At 31.6% G+C, this 24,461-nt stretch overlaps 1 protein-coding gene and 1 long non-coding RNA gene across 4 annotated transcripts in view; both read left to right on the plus strand.

The window, feature by feature from the left end:
* Positions 1-23,061, plus strand: part of LOC106058973 (uncharacterized) — a 29,029-nt gene extending 5,968 nt beyond the window's left edge. For all 3 annotated transcript variants that reach the window (XM_056029309.1, XM_056029311.1, XM_056029310.1), the window contains exons 6-17: positions 467-597; positions 988-1,081; positions 1,672-1,796; positions 2,785-2,896; positions 3,040-3,188; positions 14,515-14,571; positions 14,690-14,719; positions 14,954-16,356; positions 16,476-16,533; positions 16,703-16,799; positions 17,689-17,813; positions 18,662-23,061. In XM_056029309.1, coding sequence (XP_055885284.1) covers positions 467-597; positions 988-1,081; positions 1,672-1,796; positions 2,785-2,896; positions 3,040-3,188; positions 14,515-14,571; positions 14,690-14,719; positions 14,954-16,356; positions 16,476-16,533; positions 16,703-16,799; positions 17,689-17,813; positions 18,662-18,703 — 2,423 coding nt within the window. In that variant the 3' untranslated portion in view covers positions 18,704-23,061. The remainder of the gene's footprint in view (positions 1-466; positions 598-987; positions 1,082-1,671; positions 1,797-2,784; positions 2,897-3,039; positions 3,189-14,514; positions 14,572-14,689; positions 14,720-14,953; positions 16,357-16,475; positions 16,534-16,702; positions 16,800-17,688; positions 17,814-18,661) is intronic.
* LOC129926278 (uncharacterized) lies at positions 4,978-13,216 on the plus strand. The gene is made up of 2 exons (XR_008777917.1): positions 4,978-7,371; positions 12,720-13,216. It is a non-coding gene; the product is annotated as an uncharacterized LOC129926278 (long non-coding RNA).
* Positions 23,062-24,461: the final 1,400 nt, after the last annotated feature.

Consider the following 24,461-nt stretch of genomic DNA (forward strand, 5'->3'; position numbering starts at 1 on the left):
ACAGCAGCTTTACTGGAGGATAGGATAAATCAGTACATCAATGCTGCCTTTCATACATTGCTCCCACTATTTGCTGGTTCTGCATTTAATACAAAAATTAAGTTTCTGTATCTCTTTTTATACTTACATTTTTCATTGACATATTAAAAGCTTGAATGTCTCTTTTTGCACCAATAAAAAAAAAAGCAGACTCTAGCTCTAAGTAGTCTAGTGAACCTTTTAGTATTAGAAATCACATTAGATTATCAGATATATCACATTAAAATAAAAAAAATATATTGTATTACTGAACATGAACTCTTTTAATTTTTAATTTTTCCATATATAACTTCCTTCCCCCTGCAAAAAAAATTTAGATATTAAGTATATAATGTTATGTTTGTGAACATTTGCATACACACATACACATATGAATTTCTGTACATCCTAATTTATTGTTCAAGATTTTATTCTTTACTGACAACAGAATTTGATAACAATGCTGTGGAAACTATAAGTGAAAGAATATCAAGTTATAAAGCTGCACTGTTGGCGGCTGAACAGTCTACAACTGCAAGAGATAGGAAGCATATTCCTAAACTCCAGAGTGCAGTAAGAGTAAGTATTGCTATGATAAGACTATCACTGGTATAGTGCAAATTTTAGTTACCATATTCTAGATCTGACCCCATATGATTGGTATTTTTTTGCTTAAAATAGCCTGAACAAATATGTTGTTGTTTTTTTAGGAGTTTCAATAATTGGTTCTCAAATGTAATTAGTCATTTTATTTATTTATTTATTATTTTGTGTGTGCAAATAATCAGTTAATACCAGATTTTGCTCAAAATTATGACCAAAAGTCTTTGCGATTAAAAGTTTCTGATATAGTAAGTTTAAAGTGAATGAAACTATACAACTATACTATATTATTTTTATAATTATGATACAATGATTATTTTGCTGAATATTTTACTTAAAAAAAGAATTTTATATGTTTAATTATAGACCCTTGAGTTTCTAATGACACGAGCCAAAGCCAATCGTCCAGTATGGAAACGAGACATTCCACCTGAGTATGAGTATCATGATGCAGTCCCCTGTGAGTACAGGATATTTGAAGATTCTGTTTTCTTTTTATTAAATTCAAAAAAAATTTTAAATTTAAATCATCAAACATTACTACATTTTCATCATAATAGATTCATGATTTTAGATAACTGTAAGTCATGGGTAATAGAAATATTTAGTGAAATAATATACAAAATCTAACAAATTTGGAGATAAAATCAAATAAAGAAATAAATACTTTTCCTTTTAATTGTTGGACTTAAAATGAACACAGATAATTAACTGGCTTTGACCCTCAAATTTAATGTAACATTCAAAACAACAAAAGCAACAAAAAAAAACAACAAAAAAAAACTTTAATTTAAATGGAAATGTTAACAAAAAAAATGGTTTAGTGTTACTTGCCTACATTTTCACATGGTATATTTATTAAATTAAAAAAAAATATGTTATGTTATATGTTATTATAATTATAAATTGGTATAAATATTGTAAATCATCAAGAGGTTAAAAAATAAAACATCTATTGATTGAAGTACGTTAACAACTTTGAAGTTCCATGACTTCTGTATCTAGAAAATAAAATGTGACAATTTTTTTTCCAAAATATCATTTCTATAGTAAAGTCAACCAGCAAAATGAACAAAACAAAGTTTATGCTAATGGTTAGAGCTCAGCTGCTTCAAGTTGGACGAATTAAGTTTACATCTCTAGATAATCAACAGAAAGTCAAAGAATTGCTTAAGGTGAATTCAATATTTATTTGATTTTTGGTAGTGTATGAGTAAATACTACATTGTACACAGTTTTACTGCAGTGAATTTTTTTATCAATTGACTGAACTTTTTTGTCTTATATATTTAAAACAAAGAGAGGTGGGGATGGTGGCTGAGTGTAAAAGGGCTTAACATCCGAATGAGGGCTCTTGGGCTCAAATCTCTGTGAATTTTAAATTTTTGCATTTTTAGGATTCCCCCCTCTCAAGTCCACCTAACTCAAATAAGTGCCTGACATGACATTAGCTGGGGAAAGTAAAGGTGGTTGGTCATTGTGCTGGCCATCTGACATCCCCATTAACTGGCTGTCTTAGAAACAGATGACCTTTACCTCTTCTACCCTATAGATCACAATGTTTGAATTGGATGCTAAACTTTCTTCTTTTTTTTTTTTTTAAATACTAGTCAATGAAGTTAAGTGAATTTAGGGTTTAAAAAAATACAATACTTGTTAGGAATAATTTTAAATATGATTTAAAACATTTAAAATTAGTTACAAGAGCAAAAGTGGTGTTGACTACAGAACATAAAAAAAATACCTTCATAAATGCACAATTTTGTGGGTAGGCCTTATATACTGCATTGCATTTTATTGCAACAGGCACTGTTGGTTTGAACATCAAAATCTTGAATCTTAATATATGTAACACACCATATAATTTATACAATAAAACTAAATTCTATTCTCTTAACTATAATGATGATGTGATAGATTTTGTATTGTAAACACCACAATTGTTAAAATAACAACACTGTAGAGTTTTTGGAACTATACAAAGGCAAACAGCGTTCCCACTTCAAGAAGAATAATGACACTAACGCGTTGTTTATTTAAGATAATCAGTCTAGTAGTCTATATTTGCATTTATATCTTCAGCCGAGCTTACTTGGTAAACCAGATACCATGACAATAAAATTGTCTTATGACATTGATACTTATATTCTTTTTGATTTACAGAAACTAAGTGATATGGAAAAGGAAATATCTGCTCAGAATTCAGTCCTAAAAGAAAATGAAGCCTTGCTTACAGCTTTAACAAAACAAACAGATGAATTGGAAAAGCTGTCAAGTAAGTTGCTCTTGAAATTCATTATTATCAATGAATTTGTATGTACTTTAAGTCCAAGACAAATTTTAATGCCTTTCCAAGAAGGCAAGTTTTTTATTATATTATGGTTATTTACTGATGAATCCTTTTGTGCATGTTTGAAGTTGCAGAGCAACAAAATGACAGCCATCAAATAATCGCTGACAGTAAAGTCTTAGTGGAAACGAGAATCAAGGAATACATGGCTTCAGCACTGGCCTATAAAAAGAATAATCAAGTTAATGAAGTACTTAAGCTATTTAAAATAGTTAAGGTAAGAAATGGACTTTGTTTTACCTTGTCAAATTTTAGCTCTCTTTAGTTTTCTAAAACTTTTTCCCTTATTCTGACTATGCTTTTGCATACACACTTTCATTTGGCAAGATTCATTATTATAGACAAAAAAATCCCTAGAGCTCTTTAAAGAAAATTTAAAGAAACTAAGGCAGAAAGAGTTTACAAAAAGTATATAAAAATTAAACACTTAACCCAAAAAGTAAGCAGACAGCTGCAGAGTGAATACATAAACAATGTAATATCTAAAGATAACAACAAAAACCTATGGTCATACATTAAGTCTAAGAAAATGGAAACAACAGGCATAGCGCCATTAAAAGATGAACATAATATAATACATAATGATAATGAAACTAAAGCAAACATCCTAAACAAATACTTTGCATCAGCATTCTCAGCCCCAGGAGACAAAGACATATTACTTAATTTGAACCAAGTAGACAACATAGAAGATATAGTAGTACAAGAAAATGGAATCCAAAAACTATTAGCCAACACCAAACCAAATAAAGCTTCTGGACCTGATGGTATTCCAGCTAGATTACTCAAAGAACTAAGCAATGAGCTAGCCCCAGAGTTCAAAATACTCTTTCAGGCATCGCTTAACCAGGGCAGAGTACCAAAGGACTGGAAAGAAGCTAATGTCACTCCCTTATTTAAAAAAGGAGAAAAATCTGACCCAGGAAACTACAGACCAGTATCACTTACCAGCATCACATGTAAAATCATAGAACACATAATATGTAGCAACATCATAAACCACTTAGACAAACATAATGTCCTCACCCCATACCAACATGGCTTTAGGAAATATAGATCATGTGAAACACAACTAATAGGACTAATTGATGATTTTTCAAAAGGTTTATATAATAGTGAACAAATAGATGCTATCTTACTAGATTTTTCTAAGGCTTTTGACAAAGTTCACCACCATAGTTTGCTTAAAAAATTAAAATGTTTCAGCATTAATGGTCCACTGCATCAGTGGATTAAAGATTTTCTGATAGGGAGAGAACAAACTGTAATAATAAATGGCTCTATCTAAATCAACATCGATAACAGTAAACTCTGGTGTACCTCAAGGAACAGTCTTGGGTCCACTTCTATTTTTAATTTACATAAATGATTTACCAAATTGCATTACTTCAGGAACAAAAGTCAGATTATTTGCAGACGATTGCATAATATAAAGAACAATAAAAACAACACAAGACACAGATATTTTACAAAGAGAATTAGATGAATTACAGAAATGGGAATCAATTTGGAGCATGTCTTTCCACCCAGAAAAATGTCAGTTGTTAAGAGTAACAAAAAACTAAAACAAATTAATTCCACTTATCTTATTCATGGCAAACCAGTAACACAGACTAAAAACGCTAAATACCTAGGTGTTATATTAAATGAAAAACTGTCATGGAATCCACATATTGATGAAACTATAAAAAAAAATCAAACAAAGCATTAGGATTTATTAAAAGAAATTTCAATAAATCAAATAAGAACATAAAACTAAAATGTTATTTAACCTTGGTTAGACCAATAATAGAATATGCATCCTCCGTTTGGGACCCCTCAACTCAAGAAAACATTAAGAAACTGGAACAGACACAAAATAGAGCAGTGAGATTCATAACAAACGAATATTCACATTGAACTAGAGTAACACCTTTAGTAAAATCACTAAATTTAGAAAGCCTTCAGGACAGAAGACTCAAAAGTAAAGTAGCAATTATAAATAAAACACTGAACAATAATCTTCAAATACAAAAACAAAATTTAATAAAATACTCTGAAAGACACAAAGATAAAGGCACATTCCTCGTCCCATATGCTAGGACAAATTTGTACAAATACTCCTTCTTCCCTAGTGCTATTAGATGTTAGACACCTTATTTATATAGGTTAGTTATTTTAGTTATTTAGCGACGCACCATGGTAGACGCATATTGAACGGGACTAGTGACGTTTGGGATATGTTGGGTTAGAGACCGGAAAATCAGTTAGCGATAGAACATTCCAGGGTAACGACGTGTTTAGTGACAGAGACTTCTACTGTGGCCTTTTATCATAATAAATATATATTAACTTGTTCGTCATCGTTGACTACATCTCTTCACCTGTTACAATCGATGTGCCAGTTCTTGTTTGTATTGTTGTGCAACTACACGTAATACACCCGGACAATTACACCCAAACGATTGCAGAGTAATTGGTTGACTTCAAGACAGCCTGAACTAGCAACATCACAGTGGCGACCCCGAACCTCGAAGCCGGACCCCTGTTGAAGCCGAACATCGAACCGGACCTCGAAGCAGAACGTTTACTCAGGTGAGGGTCGTGCACTCGAAGATATAAGATTTCATCGGAGTACGGCTGAACACAGCAGTATCGCAGAGTGACTTTGTTCTAGATCTACAAGCAGTCGTCGCCTGTTTGATCGCACGTTCAACGAGCCGTTAACTCAGGGTGACCTTCGTCAGGACCGTAATCATCGCAACGTCTGGTCTACTTAACCAGTATATTATCAAAGCCTGATCTTCATATGCTGAATCGACCTACAACCAGAGAAACCGTTCGTTCATAACGGGTGAGAGATCGTTAGTGAACCTGTTGGACATATTTTTTCTTCGTCATAGGAGCCACATTGAGTATCAAGTTTTACCTCGTCAGTTTCGAGAAGGACAGTTTGCCCGCTGTCAGAAGTATTGTGAGTACTACAAGTTTGGTAGCTAACTAAATCGAAATCGCTCTGTCGTCTTACCCTTGGAGAGATTCTTGTGGAGCAGTTTGCTCATTGAACCGGTTGCTTGCCACGTTTATAACGGTCACTGTGTTTAACCTTTGGAAGGTTAGTGAAGTAATCTTTATCAGTACTGAACATTGATATATCTAGTATTCGTCGGTCTAGACCATATCTAGACTTGTTAGCAGTGAAGTTGTGGAAACAGCTACATCCACTTAATTTCGTTGAAAACCGTTAATCGTCTAACGGAACGTCGTCGGAGGTGACCTTGGTTTCACCTAGTCTACATTGGACAGTTGGTCTAGTGAAGCAGAGTACAACAGCAAACTTCGTCGTACTACCAGAGTAGCAGCAGAAGCAGTGAACTATTTTAGAAAGCCGTTATTCGTCAGCCCAGATCAAGTCATCGTCAAGAAAGTCGTTATTCGTCAGCCCAGATCAAGTCATCGTCAAGAAAGTCGTTATTCGTCAGCCCAGATCAAGTCATCGTCAAGAAATTCGTTATTCGTCAGTCGTCCAGATCAAGTTGCCGTCAAGAGACTGTTATTTGTCAGTAGTCGTCTACACAAGTCAAGTCATCGCCAGAAGAACCGTTAACCTATTCGTCAGTAACTGTGTACACAAAGTCGTCGGAACTACACATACGGTCATCAACAGTCACCGAAGGAACCGAAACATTTTACTGTGGCATATCAGGACATCTGTGGCATTACGTGGGATACTAGTAGCACCGGAGAACAGAGTCAGAACTGGAAGAGAGGCAGTGGAATTTGTTGTGATCTAGCATATTCGGGAGTCCGAACAAAGGGATCTTTCTTATCAAAAGCTAAGTGCCATTTTTCTTATTAGTATATGTTTAGATTGCCCTTAGAAATAGATTTTGTCTAAATTTGGTACGTTAGCCTGAGTAAAATCAGGTGGTGCGCCTTAAAACCCGTCGGGGTAGAAGACGTAATTTAGATGAAAAGCTATATTATACATTTAGGGTTGTAATTTGTTTTGTTTGTGTAAACGTCATATCCGTTGTTGCCTGGTTACTTCGTGACGTTATCATTGTGTGCCATATTGTCATATCCCAACCCATAGCGATAGTCTCATTTTAATTATTTCATTTGTTTATATTATTTTAAATTATTTATTTTTATTAATTTAATTAGATCTGTATTTTTTTTCACTTAATGATAGAAAGTGCGGGTAGGATTCTTTCATTGTGAATCAGACTAAAATAATTTTAGTTTGAGCGGTTAAAATCAATTATGATTTTGCCATGAGAATAATGCCGAAACTGGCTATGTAGTCAAACACTATCGTCTGGCTAAATTTAGATCTGCAAATTGTTGTACATCTCTTTGGTACAATTTAATTATCTAGACTCTACTTTGAAATATTATTAAGTTGAAGATGAATGAAGGTAGTACATTCTAGATATATATATCTTGTTGAAGATATATTTGACACTGTATACACATATTTGTTTCGCATGGTGAAATAGAACCATAATCTACTCTAGATCTAGACTCTAGACAGTCTTTGAATTTACTCTAAACACTTCACTGTGACTTCAGTCATACCAGATTTTGAAATTGATCATAGTTATTCATACTAGATCTAAAAGTCATAGTGCTCTTGATAACTATAGATCTAAATGGTAATATTATACATACTATAATATACTAGATTTAAATTTGTGTGTAATACTGGACCTAATATACAGATTTGAATATAACCATAATAACTCAGACTAGATTTATACATTTACTAAATCTATAGATAGAGACATATCATTTAAAATTTGTATAAAAGTGTGGAAAAACTTAAATATAAAATAAGTTTAAAGTATAGCCATAACTAATATAGGCCAAGTAAAAATATATATAAAATATAAAACACAATGGCTACATCATCATATGTGGACCTTAAGGAGGTTAAGGAAACAGCTATGCAGGATGGAAAGGCCATGGAGTTAAAAGGAAAGGACTTAGCAGCTTATGTACAGCAAGTTGTGAAGGAAGAAACGGAACGTCAAAGACAAGAGATAGAAAGACAAGAAGAACGTCAAAGACAAGAGATAGAAAGACAAGAAGAACGTCAAAGACAAGAGATAGAGAGACAAGATAGGATCAGAAAGGAAGAATATGAGAAGCAAAAAGAGGACCGAGAACATGAAGCTAAAATGGAGAAGATGAGATTGGATGCAGCACAAGCCAGAGCCCAAACTGAACAAGGAAATAACACAAATAACTCAAATAATTATACCACTCAAAGAGACAACCCTAATTCGCAGACATGGCTAAAGAGAAAGATACAAAGTTTTGATGAACAGAAGGATGACATTGGTGATTTTCTGAAAAGATATGAGGCAAAAATGTCTACATTTAATATGCCTGAAGAAGAATGGTCTGAAATACTGATAGACTTTGTTCATGGTCAAGCTCTAACAATATGCCAAAATCATGACCATCATATTGATGATAGCTATCAAGTTTTAAAAAGAGAATTATTGAATGCATATGGTCATAATGCTACAACTTTTAGAAAGAAATATTTTGACAATATACCATCATTAGGAATAGAACCCCAAACCACCATTAATATGGAAAAGGATTTCTTCAATAAGTGGGTAAAATTAGAAAAAGTGAATAACTCTTATGAAGGATTAAAAAATTTTATTCTAGTGGACAACTTTGTAAATAAATGTGATCCTCAATTACAATCTTTTATTAGAGAAAGAAACCCAAAAACTATAGATGAAATAACAGAGATAATGAGAGTATACAAAAATGCCTATCCAAATAAACCATTTTCTGATAGGGATAAGAGCAAAGTAGATTTAATAGGATACACCAAAGAAAATGTTGATAGAAGTAGAAATAGAAACAGATCAAATAGTGGAAATAGAAAATATAGTGAAATAACCTGTTTTAAATGTCAAGGAAAAGGTCATATAGCAGCTAACTGTAGAAGAGGGAATAGTAGGTCTGGAAGTAGAAATAGATACAATGAACAAAATAACAGTAGATATAGGAGTAGAGATAGGAATGACAGGGGAAATTATAGAAATAGGAATTACAGTAGGGAATACAAAAATAAAGGTACAGATAGGATATATTTCATGGAAGGAAATAGGAACAATTTTGCAGTGTACCCAGGGTTTGTAGATAGAATTCCGGTGGAATTAATCAGGGATTCAGGTTGTAACACCTTGGCAGTAAAAACTAAATTTGTCAAACCTCATTGGTATAAAGGGTTTACTAGGAAAGTAGAATTAGCAGATGGCACTGTAAGGGAATTTAAAGCTATAAGGGTATACATTGAAACCCCATTTTTCACTGGTTATTGTGATGGCATTGCAATACCAGAAATGAGATATGATATGTTAGTAGGAAACATAAAAGGAGTTAAAGAATGTTCAAGAAAAGAATTAGAAGACTGGCAAAACAAATACAAAAACATAAGACAAAATCATGAAAACATAGAAACACAAAATATAACAAGTATGATAATAACAAGATCAATGGATAAAAAAGATGAGAAACAGGAAAATACAATAAATGTAATAAGTAATGATAAAGAAAAAGAAACCAGTAATGTAATACAAATAGAAAATACAGATGTTAAGGAAAGAGAGATAGAAAATGAAACACAAAATAGTCTTGAAACACAAATATTTCAAAGTGAAAAAGAAACAACACCCACATTTGCATTAGAACAAATGAATGACAATATTATTGGGAAAATTTATTCGAGAATATCAGATAAAAACAATAATAATCCAATGGAGAAATTTTGCATAGAGAATAAAATATTGTTTAGACAAACAAGTAATGATAATAAGAAAATAAAACAACTTGTCTTACCACAGAAATATTGGAAAGATGTTTTAATCATGACACATGATAATAATTTAGCAGCACATAGGGGAGTAAAGAAATGTTATAGGAACTTGTCAAAACAAGTATTTTGGCCCAAAATGAAAGCAACAATCAACAAATACATAAACTCATGTGACATATGTCAAAAGAGATCTAACAAAAGCCTAGTGAATAAAGCACCTATTCAAGAAATGGATGAACCTACAGCACCATTTCAGAAAGTATCTATTGATTTAATAGGTCCTTTAATTCAAACTGAAAATAATAACAAATACATTCTAACAGTAATAGACATGTTTAGTAGATACCCAGAGGCAATCCCATTATCAAATACAAGTGCAGAAAATATCATTAATGCCATAACTCAAAAAGTAATTACAAGACATGGTATACCTAAAATTATATTGAGTGATCAGGGATCTCAGTTTAAGTCAGAACAATTTAAGAAATGGACTAAACAATACAATATACAACACATATACTCTTCGGTTTACCACCCGGAGAGTAACGGTTTATGTGAACGATATGGTGGATCATTAAAAAGATCACTAACAAAGATAATTCAGAATAATCAGAACAAGTGGGATCATTACATTAACTATGTACTATTTGCTCATAGAAACAACATCCATGAAGCAACACAATTTTCACCATATGAAATAATACATGGAAGAAAACCCAGAGATGAATTAGATGTTTTTAAAGAAAATCTAATAGATAATGAGAATAAATTAAATAATGACAGTGAAACAACAATCACAACAGAATTGAAAGAAATATGGACTCAAGCATATAACAACAATAAGAAGTACAAACAAAGTGCTCATGAGAATCTAAATAAGAAAAGACAATTGAAAACACTAGAAGTAGGAAACAATGTATTAATATTGATAAATGACCTGAAAAATAAAATTGGTAAACAATGGAAAGGTCCATTTAAGGTGATAAAACAAATTAATGATGTGAATTATCAAATTGAAATAAATGGGAAAATTAAAACATATCACATAAATAATTTGAAACTGTATCATGATAGAGAAGATGAGTTAATACAAAACATTCAGGAGGAAATAGAAAATAAATTTTCAGAAAGAGAAGAATGCTTGATGATAATAACAAATGAAAATCACAATGAAAATGATATTAAGGAAATACCTGTAATAGAAACAAAAGAGAATCAAACTTGGCAAAAGATTAATCTTAATAATCTAACTAAGGAAAAGTCAAAAGACATAACTAAAATAATACAGGAATACAAAGAAATTTTTTCCAGCATACCAGGAAAAACAAATATTATTAAACATGACATTAAAGTAACAGACACAAAACCTATCAAGCTTAAGCCATATAGAATACCGTTACATTTACAAGACAAAGTAAAGAAAGAAATAGACAATTTACTAGAATCAGGTATAATTGAGCCATCAACATCTCCTTATGCTTCACCAATTGTGATAGCCAAAAAGAAGAATGGAGATATAAGGTTATGTATTGATTATAGGAAACTTAACAACATCACAGAATTTGACCCATATCCAATGCCAAATATAGAGGATATTTTACATAAATTAAATGGAGCAAAATTTTTTACTAAATTGGATTTAACTAAAGGTTATTGGCAAATACCTTTAACAGAAAATGCAAAACCTTACACAGCATTTGTAACACCATATGGTATTTTTCAATGGAATTATATGAGTTTTGGATTAGTAAATGCACCTGCCACATTTAATAGAATGATGAACATGATAATTGGAAACAAAGAAAATGTTATTTGCTATTTGGATGACATATGTATTTTTAATAATAGTTGGGAGGAACATTTGGTAGATGTAAAAGAAGTATTCAAAATAATAAAAGAAAGTGGACTTACAATTCAAGCAGAAAAAGTAGAAATAGGATTGGAGGAAATAATTTTCTTAGGACATAAAATAAATAACAACATGATTAGCCCTATTGAAGATAACATAAAGAAAGTACTTAATATTGAAATACCTACAACAAAAAGACAAATTAAAAGTATATTGGGAATAGTAAATTATTACAGAAAGTTTATAAAAAACTTAGCAGAAATAGTGAATCCACTAAATGACTTACTTAAAAAAGGAAAACCTCAAAAAGTAGTTTGTAATGAGGAATGTGTGAAAGCTATTGACAGAATTAAAGATGTTTTCAGTCATGAACTAATATTAAGACTACCTGATAAAGACAAAATATTTTATGTCACAACTGATGCATCTGGTAATGCTATTGGTGGTTGTTTAATGCAGAACTATGATAACTTACATCCTATATTATATGTAAGCAGAAAATTATCAGAGGCAGAGAAAAAATATAGTGTCATTGAAAGAGAAGCCTTAGCTGTAATATGGGTAATTACTAAGCTAGAGAGCTATTTAATAGGAAGGAAATTCATATTATTAACTGATCATAAACCTATTCAGTATATACAGCAAAAGAGCATGAAAAACAGTCGTGTTTATAGATGGTTCTTAGCACTACAGGAATATAAATTTGAAGTGAAAGCTATTAGTGGATCTGTGAATATTGTAGCTGATCTATTGTCTAGAATGACATTGAAGTGAAATAATTTTGTAAATAAACTATGATTATATTGATTATGTACTATATATTAATATATTGACATCATTTATATGTTATGGAAAAGGGAGATAAGTAAATTTGATGTTAAGCATTTAAAAGTAAGTATGGATATTTTTTTTTTTGTGTGAATCATTTCATATATCATTGACGAAAGTTAGTTCTATGGAAAAGGGTGAGTATAAAAGAAAAATGGACAAAAGCGTATAAAAGGGTGGTAAGAAAAAATGTATTGAATGTGTAAATAAAGTCTGTAATTGTTTTTTGAAATATTGTATTTTATCAGATTACTGCCAGTGAAGAACATTTGAGATGTGTAGGACATGCCCATAAGATGCCACATTTTCCGCCATGATGAACTGTGTACCAATGAAGATGATTCTGGAATGTTATGAACTGTTATGAACATTGACATGTATATGAGGAACTGTCAAGTCAAGATGAAGATGTCAAGAAGAAGATGTCAAGATTTTATGTTTGTGGTCTTCCCCTTAAATTGAAAATGCCCTTGTAAGACTTGACAGTAGTGGAAAAATATTGACATATTTTTTTTCAAGGGGGGGAGGAATCTGTTAGACACCTTATTTATATAGGTTAGTTATTTTAGTTATTTAGCGACGCACCATGGTAGACGCATATTGAACGGGACTAGTGACGTTTGGGATATGTTGGGTTAGAGACCGGAAAATCAGTTAGCGATAGAACATTCCAGGGTAACGACGTGTTTAGTGACAGAGACTTCTACTGTGGCCTTTTATCATAATAAATATATATTAACTTGTTCGTCATCGTTGACTACATCTCTTCACCTGTTACAATCGATGTGCCAGTTCTTGTTTGTATTGTTGTGCAACTACACGTAATACACCCGGACAATTACACCCAAACGATTGCAGAGTAATTGGTTGACTTCAAGACAGCCTGAACTAGCAACATCACATAGAGCATGGAATGGGTTGCCTGAGCTAGCCAGGAAAACCAGTGACTTGGCAGAATTTAAGTCATTAGTTAATATGCATGACTAAATGCATGACGCTTAGGACGTAATCATCTTCTTTTTTGAAGTAACGTCTGTATTATATAAGATAAGATAAGATATACTTCATCACCATATATCTAAGGAAGATGTTTTTTACAAACATTCTAGGACAATGAAAAGGGATATATATATATGTTTATTTTTGCTACCTTTACTTTTTTTAAACATTCTATTAAGTTATTGTATAATGGCCAAACCTTACAGTAAAGTTTAAAATCTTGTAAAAGAAATAGATCTAGGTCTAAGCAGTTAGATCTAGGTCTAACAAACAAAGAAAATAAAATGTATTAAAAAAACATTTGACCTTTATAACTAAGGATCTACTTGCTTGACTAATTATATCAGTGTATTTTTGTTTCACCTGACCATTCAACATACAACAAACACTATTGCATAAGGATCAAGGAAAAAATGTGTGGTGGTCTTTCATCATCAAGGACACATACTATCATAGACTGGGTCTACATTGACCCTTTTGGACACACTTTTTATTTCCTTTTTTGGTCAGAGAGTGGTGTGGATGAAAATGTTCCTTTTTTTTTTCTCTGAGTTGGTCTTCCTAATGCTCTTAGTTCAAGATCACTGTACAATGACTATCATAACTTATGGACTAGGTCTAGCAGTCACCATAAGAATGAAGCAATGCAATTGATTGGATCTAGATCCACTTTGAGCGTTGTTTGTGTGTAGGCATTGTCTAAAAACAAAATCTCATATTATCCTGTTTCTTTTGAGATGGGAAGAATTTCTTGTCTAATTTATTAAGTATAATGTTTCTAAGCAACTAAATAAAAATTGTGTAATGTTTAGTATTACAACTTTTAGGCAGAATTTTAAAATTTCAACCTCAAATTGGAAAAACCATCACAGTTTCCATTTAGGCACTGCTATGCTACATATAATAGATGAGGCAACATATTTTTTGAATGTTAGTTTCAGCTGTGTAAATTGTACCAAATGCTCATACATTTATGTTGTGTATTTGTATGACTTAAAACTATTAGTTATTAAAAAAAAATTCTTTATATAAAAACTTTTTTAGACCCTTCGAGCACTGAAAGAAAGTTTGGACAATGGGGAACTAATAGATTTGTCATTAGTGAGTATTTATCTTTTTGTGTATTTAAGTATTCACAGTCAATTAGAACATTTTTTAATTTCCTTTCAATTTACTATTGTATTTAGATACAATAAATATATCAATTCTCTTTATTCAGATACCACCTCCTTTAACAACAGAGCAACAGGTAAATCAACTTTTAAACAAATTTTATGAACAGATATTTGACAATACATTTTTCAATTGACTTTTTAAAGATTGCTTATAGTTGTAATATTAGCTTAAAATTTAGACACCTGGTGTTTTATTATTATTATTATTTATTTTTTGTAATAGTAAATGTTCTATGATTTTTTTTTTTATGTGAATGTTTTCAATGTTGAATAATCTTTTAATAATGAATATTTGTTCCCCACCTCAGACTGAACAGTCTTCTAGTGCAGCAGCTGATTTGTCTCCAGTCATCATTAAACCAGTCATAGAAACAGAAGAAGATCGACTGGCTAAAAAACTTTCTCAGTATCTAGAACTAGGAGATGAAGGAGCTCTTTATGGACAGAAATCCTCTGTGAGCAATGTCAACTTAAACCAAGCACAAACTACAGGTGTCTTACCTAAAGTCCCCAACGCTCTTAGAAATGTCACAACTGACAGTCTTATTCAAAGTGCTAACCATACCATCAGCTTGTCTACTGAAACTAATTGTGAGCATCCAAAATCCTTTGATGAACATATTTGTAATACTGAGGATGGTCCATCGCTGGATATACAGAATGGTCATCTACAAGACTTGGAAGTGAACAAAAGCATATCACTTTCTGCAGGTTCTCATTTGGGACATCCACAATCTACAGACATTTACACTAGAAAAACCTTGGATAGTGTTGGGTTCCTTCCATGTCAGAATGTCCCTGAACATGAACAAGTAAAAGTGATACCTGTGGCAGCTGTAAATGCTGTTGAAGATCAATCCATGAATACCAGTGTTCCCCTAGTGTATCCTGAAAGCTCTCAAATGTCAGAACTCTCTGATTCAAGTATTCTTGGTCTTTCAGAGCTTAACTTCCAACAGACAGATTGTAAAAGTAATGCTCCTTCAAGTCTTAATTTGTCTGTGGCACATTCAGAAGATTTTGTCAGTAGTAAATTTTTCAGTCTTCCTCTAGTTCTCAGTCAGTCTGTTGAGACATTGCCAGATGTTAAAAGTCATTTTCTTGGACCTAGTAGCAACACTGTAACTTCCACAGATAAACAGCTTATCAGTTCACTTCTGCTTCAAAATACTAATCTAACATTGCAAAGCAAAAGTAACAAAGTTCTACAGTCAGAAAATATAAATTCAAAAGTCCAAAATTTTTACAGCACTTTAAATGAATCTTCAGAATTTCAAGACCTGATGGACTCAATGGTGATGCCAACTCCAGTAAATAATGCTCCAGCAAAGTTATCGGAGGCCAGTGTGACACACATTGAAATGAATGCCAATGTTGGTTCAGAGACTACCTTAAATCATTCATTTACTGACACAAAAACATCTTCAAAGAACATAGAAAATTCATCTGATTTAACTTATGCTGAAAGCAGAAATCAACTGTACCAGAAAAATTCTCTCTCAGACATCAAGGATCAAAACTTTACATTTCAAAAATATATTCCAAGTGTCACATCTGCTGGCCAACCCAGTGCTTGGCTCAATTCTAATATACCACTGGACAACACAATAAAAAATTCCTTTCTAACACAGTCGCAGAATCCAGTAGGAAGCCAAACAACATGTGTTCAAGACTACACTTCCCATACTGAGTATGATAGTTTGAGCAACAGGTAATAAATAAAAAATGTTTGTTTTAAAAGATATTGTTAAATAATGCAAAATTTTAAATATTGAAATAAATAATTGTAAATAATTTTATGGGTGAAATTATTTATCTTTTTCCTTGCAGTGTTGAGTTTACTTGTATAGAAAATCTCAAATATGATTTTCTCATCAAAGAAGCCAAAGTAAGTTTATTTTTCATTTTTGTACTTTTCAAAATGTAATTTAAACTAATCAGCATATCTTTTTAAAAAAAAAAGATTTTTTTTTTCTCGCTGAAAGAAAACTTTCTGTCTAGTAAGTATTAAAAAATTACTTTGGCATTATTAAAAAGTTTTTAATTCTACTCATTAGGAATCAGCCGAATGTCAAGAAGAAGCTCTGAGTCTACGTCACAGATTTGAGGAAATAAAAAAAATTTTACTAACAGGAAGCATTGAAATTTGGGAAGGTAATCAGAATTTGTAGTTTTGTCATTGTCTTTATAATACATTGTTTGAAATATTGAGTTGACTGACTTTGAATCTTGTTAAAGATGAAGTCATTTGAAGAAAACAATTTAATTGTCATAATTGTCTTTATTAAATTTTTTTTTTACAAATCTTATATCAACTCACTTGTTCTGTCTGTCTGGTCAAAAGTTTGAACAGGTTATTTCTCCCATACCCATTCTCAGATCAAGTTGAAACTGCAAAATTATTCATTGGCAAAGACAACATGAATCTATAAAAAAAAAAATAATCAATTAATTACTGGAAATTAATTATTTTGTTTGATACAGACAAGGGAAATTAATTCTTCAGTATTCAGAGATATGGCTAAATATTTGGGTTTTGTCTACTTAAATAATTGTACGTAATTTCTCCCAGAACATTTGAAACATTAAGCAATTATTTATTGTACCTAACAAAAAATGAATCAGTTAAAACACAAATCAACTAGTCAATTAATTATTTGTAATTAATTATTTTGTTTGATATTGAATAAGGTAAATAATGTCAACATCATTAAGATATATAGCTGTAAATGTGGTGTTCTACACTTTAGATATGCTTTGTATTTTTTTAATATTCGTATATTTGGCTTGTTTTAAATTACAACTTAATAATATGTGTTTTTTATTTTTTATATGAGTATTGCTTTATTTCAATGTTGTAGCTGTGTAACTTATGATAGAGATGTGTCATTATGACAATATTATGTTTCTAGATTCTATTGTGGTTACTGTTATCTGTCCTGTATCAATCAAATTGTATTTACCACATGTATATGTTGTATTGACAAACTAAAGACATGCACAACAACTGTGTATAGCAGCTGTCAAACATATTTACTTACAGAATACAAGTCCTGTGTAGAGAGTGAGTTAGCGTCTTTCATCAAACAAATAGAAACTCTTAGAGTACACCACAGATGGTCAGAAATGAGAATTCTATCTGAGAAAAAACAAATAGCAGAAAGAGAGGTTAGCTTAGGTTGTTTTTTTCTTTTTCAGAATAATCTTAAATTTTTAACTTTATTTCTTGGTAGGACTGGTACTAACATTTAAAATAACAGTTATGAAGCTATTTTGGCTATGTATCTTGCTTGTATATAATTTATATACAGATAAAAATGTATGCACCCAAATCAATCACAGGATTGAATCTTGATAACCACATGTTAATTTGAAATCATTCTTAATGAACAATAAGACTCATAGAAAATGACTTGTTATTGTTATGATATATTTTTATTCAGACATACATTTATGGACCCCCTGTTAATCACAGGATGGGATCTTAAGAGTCTCATGTAAACTTGTAAACTTGAACTCATCCTTAATGGACAATAAGATTCTACAAAAATGTATTATTGTTATGTTCATAGGATAGAAAAGTAGTTTTTAAAGTTACCCATTCAATCCAAATAGTTCATTGATTTAATAATAATATTGCTATAACTTAGCAATTAACCTCAACAAGTGATATAAAACAGAACTTTTAATAATCAATTATAAACTACATCTAGAGCCAAACTAATAATCACATCTCAGGCCTTCTTGTTTTCCATCTCTCCTCTGTTTCTCCATCGTGTCCTATGGTACACAATATCGCGCCAAATTACAGTGCGCAATGTAGAATCATAACAATATACTTTTGTCTCAAGCCCAAGTCAGCAGTGATGTTAAGTTAGAAATAGGGACATACAGCTATATGCAATGTACAGGTAGTTTTAGTAGAAAAACTTAGTCATTGGATTATCATGTTTGGGAAAATTTAATGAATTTATATTTATCTACAGATATATAATTATTTTTTCTCTTGGTTTCAGCTTGCAATTTTGAGAGAAAGACTTCCAGAGCTGAAGATATGAGAAGACTTTTATGCTTTGTAAGAGATCTTCATCTTTTACAAAAGTTTGGTTTCTACAATTGTTGAATCTGTGCCTGGTTATCTATGTTACCCTTTACTTTATCACTATACACCAAATGTTATTGTTGCATTCTTTGTTGACCTTGTATTTACACTTGTTTGTTGCTCACCTTGTCTGACATGTTTTGAAATACGGAAATTAAATCATTTATCCAGTATCAATTGAGTTCTCCTCTGCCAGTAGCTGAAAGTCTTTTAGCTAATGTTCAACTTACTGCTGTGCAGAGATTTATAAGACTCAGAATGTTCAGTTTTTGATTGATTCATAATTAGTATCTCGTGTATGAATAAAATTGAAGGTTTTCGTTAATTGCATTTGATCCTTTACAGATAATTCTCAGTCATCTTTCTCTTTAGAAATGAGACTCCCACCCCCACCCCCCACTTCTTATCATTCTTTTTCAATACATATCATTATGAATAGTTTTTCTTTTTTTTTACTTTTGACTGGGGAATTATAATTTTTTTGTGTGAACAAGTAGTAATATATATATATATATATATATATATATATATTTAAGCTAGTCTGGTCTACATAGGCACACACTTGCTACAGCTAAAAATTGTTCCTTTATTTAATAGTTCATATTTTCACTGTAATAAAGATTAACTTACTTATGATCACAATTTTGAGCCCTCTCACTCATTGCCAAAATAATTTTGTTGAATGTATTAAGAACTATTGTTATATATGAAGAACTTTTGTATAGCAAAAATTCTTGCTGTATACCAAGAACTGCTTATATCTATACAAGTGATTAGGTTTAACCTGTTTATAAAAATGTCTATTATGTTAAATATTTAGGATAATAAATTAAGAAACAGCTTTCAGTCCAAACCAGTTTTTGTTATTGAGAATTTGGTTTGGGCAAAGTGCTTCCTACATCATGTGATAAATCTTTTTATTTCCATGCATATGTTTGTGAAGCTAATTGGCTGTCAACTTTGTAAATGTTGGCTGGACACTTGACATTCAAGCGACCCATCATCTCCCTTTCTGAGAATGTAATCATCTTCTTTGCCAAAGGAGCAACTGTAATTTTTAATCTCACGAAGACTTAGTTCAAGTTGTGATATAGTGCCAAACAGAGAATATTGATTATGATAGGGAGTGTTTCAATTTACTCTTTAGATGTGGCAAAATGTGTAAATGGGTATGCATAGTCACATGAAATACTGCATTCATTCTTAATTTTTGGACATTGCCTTTTATATTTATGTGGGCAAACTACAGCTTGCAGGCCAACTCCAGCCCATGGAAGGGTTTAATCTGGCCTGCCACATGTTTTAAAATAATAATTTAAAAAGTACTAATTTCATTCAAAATGTCAAGACTTCAACTTTTTAATGCCAGGTAAACCCTTGAAGTAATATTGCACATTTTAAGTTCTATGATCACTCAAAGCTGTTGTTTCATTAGTAGAGTTTCATTAGTAGCCTAAACTAAATTTTGATGTATGTTTTAGGATGCCACTGAGTCTGCCCAAATTACTAATGGTAGGTCACAAAAACAGATGATCCATAGTCTAAGAGGGGTATTACCTTTTTTTAAAAAAGAAACTGTATTGAAACATGTCAAAACATTTTAGCCATTAAATGTTCATTCTAAATGTTTTTAAGATGAGTGGATTTGGAAGTACTTTTTAAAAATTTTATAGACAACCTTCGACGGATTAACTACTCTGCTAACTTTTAATAATAACTACATCCAAAGCTGATCTATATTGAGAAGAACTATTATCGAAACACCCATACATTCACACTCATACCTTTATACAGCGTTAGTTTTAGTTCAATTGTGGTAATTCTGATAACTAGATCTATAATTTCTTAATAAAATAATTATTGCCGCCATAATTTTTCTTTCATTTTTTGGCCCTCTCTTCAAAAAGTTGGCCCATCACTGCTATAACCCATCAGAAAATGAAGACAATGAAAAGCTGTAAATTTTTAAAAATTAATATTTATTTTTTTGGATTTTTACTTTTTTCAAAATAGTTTTTTTTTTTATATTATTTTTTGTCTAAATTTTCATGTACTTAAAAAATTCGAAACATTTCATTAAAAAGTTTTTGTTTCAGATTGTTCTAAGCTATATAAACCTAAAAAATGTTTGCAAAACTATCAAGATTTTGTCTTCACCAATTTGTCTTCATGTATATTTGTTTAAATAAGGCTCAAAACTAGCTTTCTATTCTACATAAACCATGACTCTCCCACATGCCCGATTGAGGCTGGTTGTATATTCACGCTATCTAATTACTACAGCTGTATCCCAATGTTTCTAATCATTTGATGAGATGAATAATAGTCTCACATAATCTGTAATATCATTTTTATATACACACCTGCCATTGTTGAAGAAAAGTATTTATTTATAGATTTCTTTTCCGTTAATTTTATTTTTAAATAGTACTTTATTTATTATAAGTTTTAAAAAATCAAAATCACTTTTTGTTTCAATATTACCTAGACCTAGCAAAAAATCATTTCTAAAACTGAATGTTATTTCACCTAGTGAATCTGTTGTAATGTTCATTTTTGTTGTTGCTAGTCAAATTATAATTTTCAAATGAAAAGTTTGTTCTTGCGGTTGTGATCAACACAGGGGAGCTCATTCACATCACATTTTAATCAGTTTTACCAAAAAACTTTTGTGGAATAATCTTACATAATTTTATCTTGTGTTTGGCATTTTGCTCATCATTACAATTGCTGTAAGGGAGTTTTTTTTTTTTTTTATTCTGTGTCTCTATCTATTGAAAAGTATATTTAACTAAGTGACCACACATGGGTAAATGTATCAATTTTTTTTCATTGAAAATATTTTATTTATTTGTTGAAAATAGTGTAAACCTTTTTTTTTTTTTTAAAGGAATATAATTACTTTAACCAATGCACAGTAACAATTTTAGTGGGGTTGCACTATTCTTTTTTTTCATTAGTATTAAGTTCCCAAACTGTTGTATTCTTTGTTACCCCATACATTCTTATTAGGTTTCCAAACTGTTGTAATCTTTATTGCCCCATACATTCTTATTAGATTCTCAAACTGTTGTATTCTTTATTGCCCCATACATTCTTATTAGATTCTCAAACTGTTGTATTCTTTATTGCCCCATACATTCTTATTAGATTCTCAAACTGTTGTATTCTTTATTGCCCCATAAATTCTTATTAGATTCCCAAACTGTTGTATTCTTTATTGCCCCATACATTCTTATTAGATTCCCAAACTGTTGTATTCTTTATTGCCCCATACATTCTTATTAGATTCTCAAACTGTTCTATTCTTCATTGCCCCATACATTCTTATTAGGTTTCCAAACTGTTGTATTCTTTATTGCCCCATACATTCTTATTAGGTTTCCAAACTGTTGTATTCTTTATTGCCCCATACATTCTTATTAGGTTTCCAAACTGTTGTATTCTTTATTGCCCCATACATTCTTATTAGATTCTCAAACTGTTGTATTCTTCATTGTCCCATACATTCTTATTAGGTTTCCAAACTGTTGTATTCTTTATTGCCAAATACATTCTTATTAGGTTTCCAAACTGTTGTATTCTTTATTGCCCCATACATTCTTATTAGGTTTCCAAACTGTTGTATTCTTTATTGCCCCATACATTCTTATTAGATTCTCAAACTGTTGTATTCTTTATTGCCCCATACATTCTTATTAGGTTTCCAAACTGTTGTATTCTTCATTGTCCCATACATTCTTATTAGATTCTCAAACTGTTGTATTCTTTATTGCCCCATACATTCTTATTAGGTTCCCAAACTGTTGTATTCTTTATTGCCCCATACATTCTTATTAGATTCTCAAACTGTTGTATTCTTTATTGCCCCATACATTCTTATCAGGTTCCCAAACTGTTCTATTCTTTATTAAGGGCTTCCAAGGTATTTCAATTCCTGCTATTAGGTTTTAATCTATTTTGATGAAATGGTCATTTTATCATGTGTATGCCCATGACCTATGTTCTTCTAAGATTTATTTGCTACTGTAACATTAACCACACAATTGATTAAACACTTGAAATAAGTTGTATAATATATCCCCATATAATTTGTATCTACAATTGATGTATGTCTTATCTTCCTGTTGTTTAAACTTATTTGCATTCAGTGACAAAAAATCTAACAAAATAAGCAAAAACCAAAAACAAACCCTCTCAAATTACTGATACATTTATATTAATTTATCATTGAAGGCTTTTATTGAATGGTGGTAAATGTAGTTTTAATGTAATATACTGGTAACTAATTTCAATAAAACTATTACCATCAAAGCATTGTGTTAATTGTTTCCCTTACATCCCTAGTTCTTTCAAATAGGCTTCAATGAAATAAGAAACAAAATATATTATTGGTAAAACTTTTAGGATTACCAGACACCTGCATGCCAAGAGAAGGACAAAAAAGACTTAACTTAGAAGTTAACTTTTAAAACCAAGCTTACAATATACTTCATAAAATATGGCATCAAATCCAAGGCTGTAAAACTGCTCTGTATCTTAGTTGTCTAATGAAGTGACTTTTTACAATAGCTCATCATTCGCCCAATGGAAGTGCATAACTATGAATTTGACTTTGTCACTAAGTCCTACAAAGACCATTTCTCTTTTAGGTCCATTCTGTGGGGATCAGAGACAACGCTCTTGCATTGCAACCTTTACATTGTGCTCCAGCACATTTAAACAAAAAAAGTCACAGATTTGAGAGGAATTCTAAGTCACAGATTTGAGAGGTACTGCTGATACTCCAAGTAACAGATTTATCTTTTCGAGCAGCCATGACACGCAACAGGAGGCCAAATACGTGTCATATTTCTGCTTTGTCCGAGAGATTATAAAAAGATGTAAAGGATTGAATTGATTGTTGCAGAAAAAACTCAATCCCCGGCTAGCAGCTGATTCAAACTCAATCCCCGGCTAGCAGCTGATTCAAACTCAATCCCCGGCTAGCAGCTGATTCAAACTCAATCCCCGGCTAGCAGCTGATTCAAACTCAATCCCCGGCTAGCAGCTGATTCAAACTCAATCCCCGGCTAGCAGCTGATTCAAACTCAATCCCCGGCTAGCAGCTGATTAAAAGCCAATCCCCGGCTAGCAGCTGATTAAAAGCCAATCCCCGGCTAGCAGCTGATTCAAAGCCGAACATGTTCACAATTTCGGCCAATGCCTGTTTAATGTTGCATTTTGAAAAACTGTCGCTAAGTGAACATTTCATTATGTAACAAAATGGTTATGGAGCAGTTATTAGTTACATTCCTGACGTAGTAGGTCATAGGTCGGGATCTATATCAGGTTCATTTGAAACTGCTTGTAAGATCTATCTATACTACTAAGTATGCTGAACAGCTTTCTCCCTCCACCCTTTTTTTTTTTGTTCTCCACAATATTTTTGTTTAGATAGTATTTGACCTACTGTTTTTATTTTTTAGATTCTACTGTAGACTATTATTGGTAGCAGATGCCTAATCTCGTTCTGTTTGGTTTTACAAGCTTCGGACTTTCCTTCGGAAATAATTATTACATTCTAGTCCAGAGTTCCCGCAGAACTGAATGGGGTAAATGCTGGCAGGACTCGAACTAGGGATAATCGTGACGAAAGTTCGAAGCGCATACCACTCTACCGGGCAGCCACTAAACATTTTTGATGTCTTCTGCAACTTCATGGAGACCTAAAA

Source organism: Biomphalaria glabrata, chromosome 5 (genome assembly GCF_947242115.1).
Source record: "Biomphalaria glabrata chromosome 5, xgBioGlab47.1, whole genome shotgun sequence".
NCBI lineage: Eukaryota > Metazoa > Mollusca > Gastropoda > Planorbidae > Biomphalaria > Biomphalaria glabrata.